This window comes from Crocuta crocuta, unplaced genomic scaffold, assembly GCF_008692635.1.
Source record: "Crocuta crocuta isolate KB4526 unplaced genomic scaffold, BGI_CrCroc_1.0 scaffold377, whole genome shotgun sequence".
Taxonomy (NCBI): domain Eukaryota; kingdom Metazoa; phylum Chordata; class Mammalia; order Carnivora; family Hyaenidae; genus Crocuta; species Crocuta crocuta.
Genome location: NW_027528209.1, coordinates 1,602,158 through 1,602,505, shown reverse-complemented (window position 1 = coordinate 1,602,505; position 348 = coordinate 1,602,158). Strand labels below are relative to the sequence as shown.

The 348-nt window shown below is 71.6% G+C and overlaps 1 protein-coding gene across 1 annotated transcript in view; it reads right to left on the bottom strand.

The window, feature by feature from the left end:
• PRDM6 (PR/SET domain 6) overlaps positions 1-348 on the bottom strand; it is a 133,016-nt gene that overhangs the window by 97,527 nt on the left and 35,141 nt on the right. Inside the window, exon 5 of the mRNA XM_077752994.1 lies at positions 119-348. This exon is cut by the window's right edge and continues 14 nt beyond it. Coding sequence (XP_077609120.1) covers positions 119-348 — 230 coding nt within the window. The remainder of the gene's footprint in view (positions 1-118) is intronic.

The following is a 348-nucleotide window of genomic DNA, read 5'->3' as shown; positions in this document are numbered from 1 at the left end:
GGACAAGCCCCCCCGCCCCCCCAACCACCACCACCACCACCACCACCACCAAGGGCCAGCGTCTTTGTCGGCCATAGCTCGGGCTGGTTGGCAAGGTGCTGGGCGGCGAGTGACTTACCTCCCAGAGATGCTGCGTGTTCCTCACAGCGCCGGCCTGCACCTTCTCCGGGGGCAGGAGGACGCCCTGGAAGGGCCCGATCCAGGTGCCCTGCTGGATCCTTTGCGCCGCGCAGATGCCGTAGGCCAGGCCCGGCACCGTGCTGGTGCACAGGCACACCTCCCGCGGCAGGTCCCGAAGCCACTCGGGCAGCTCCGGCGGGGGCGCGGCGGCCGCGGCGCTGCTGGTAC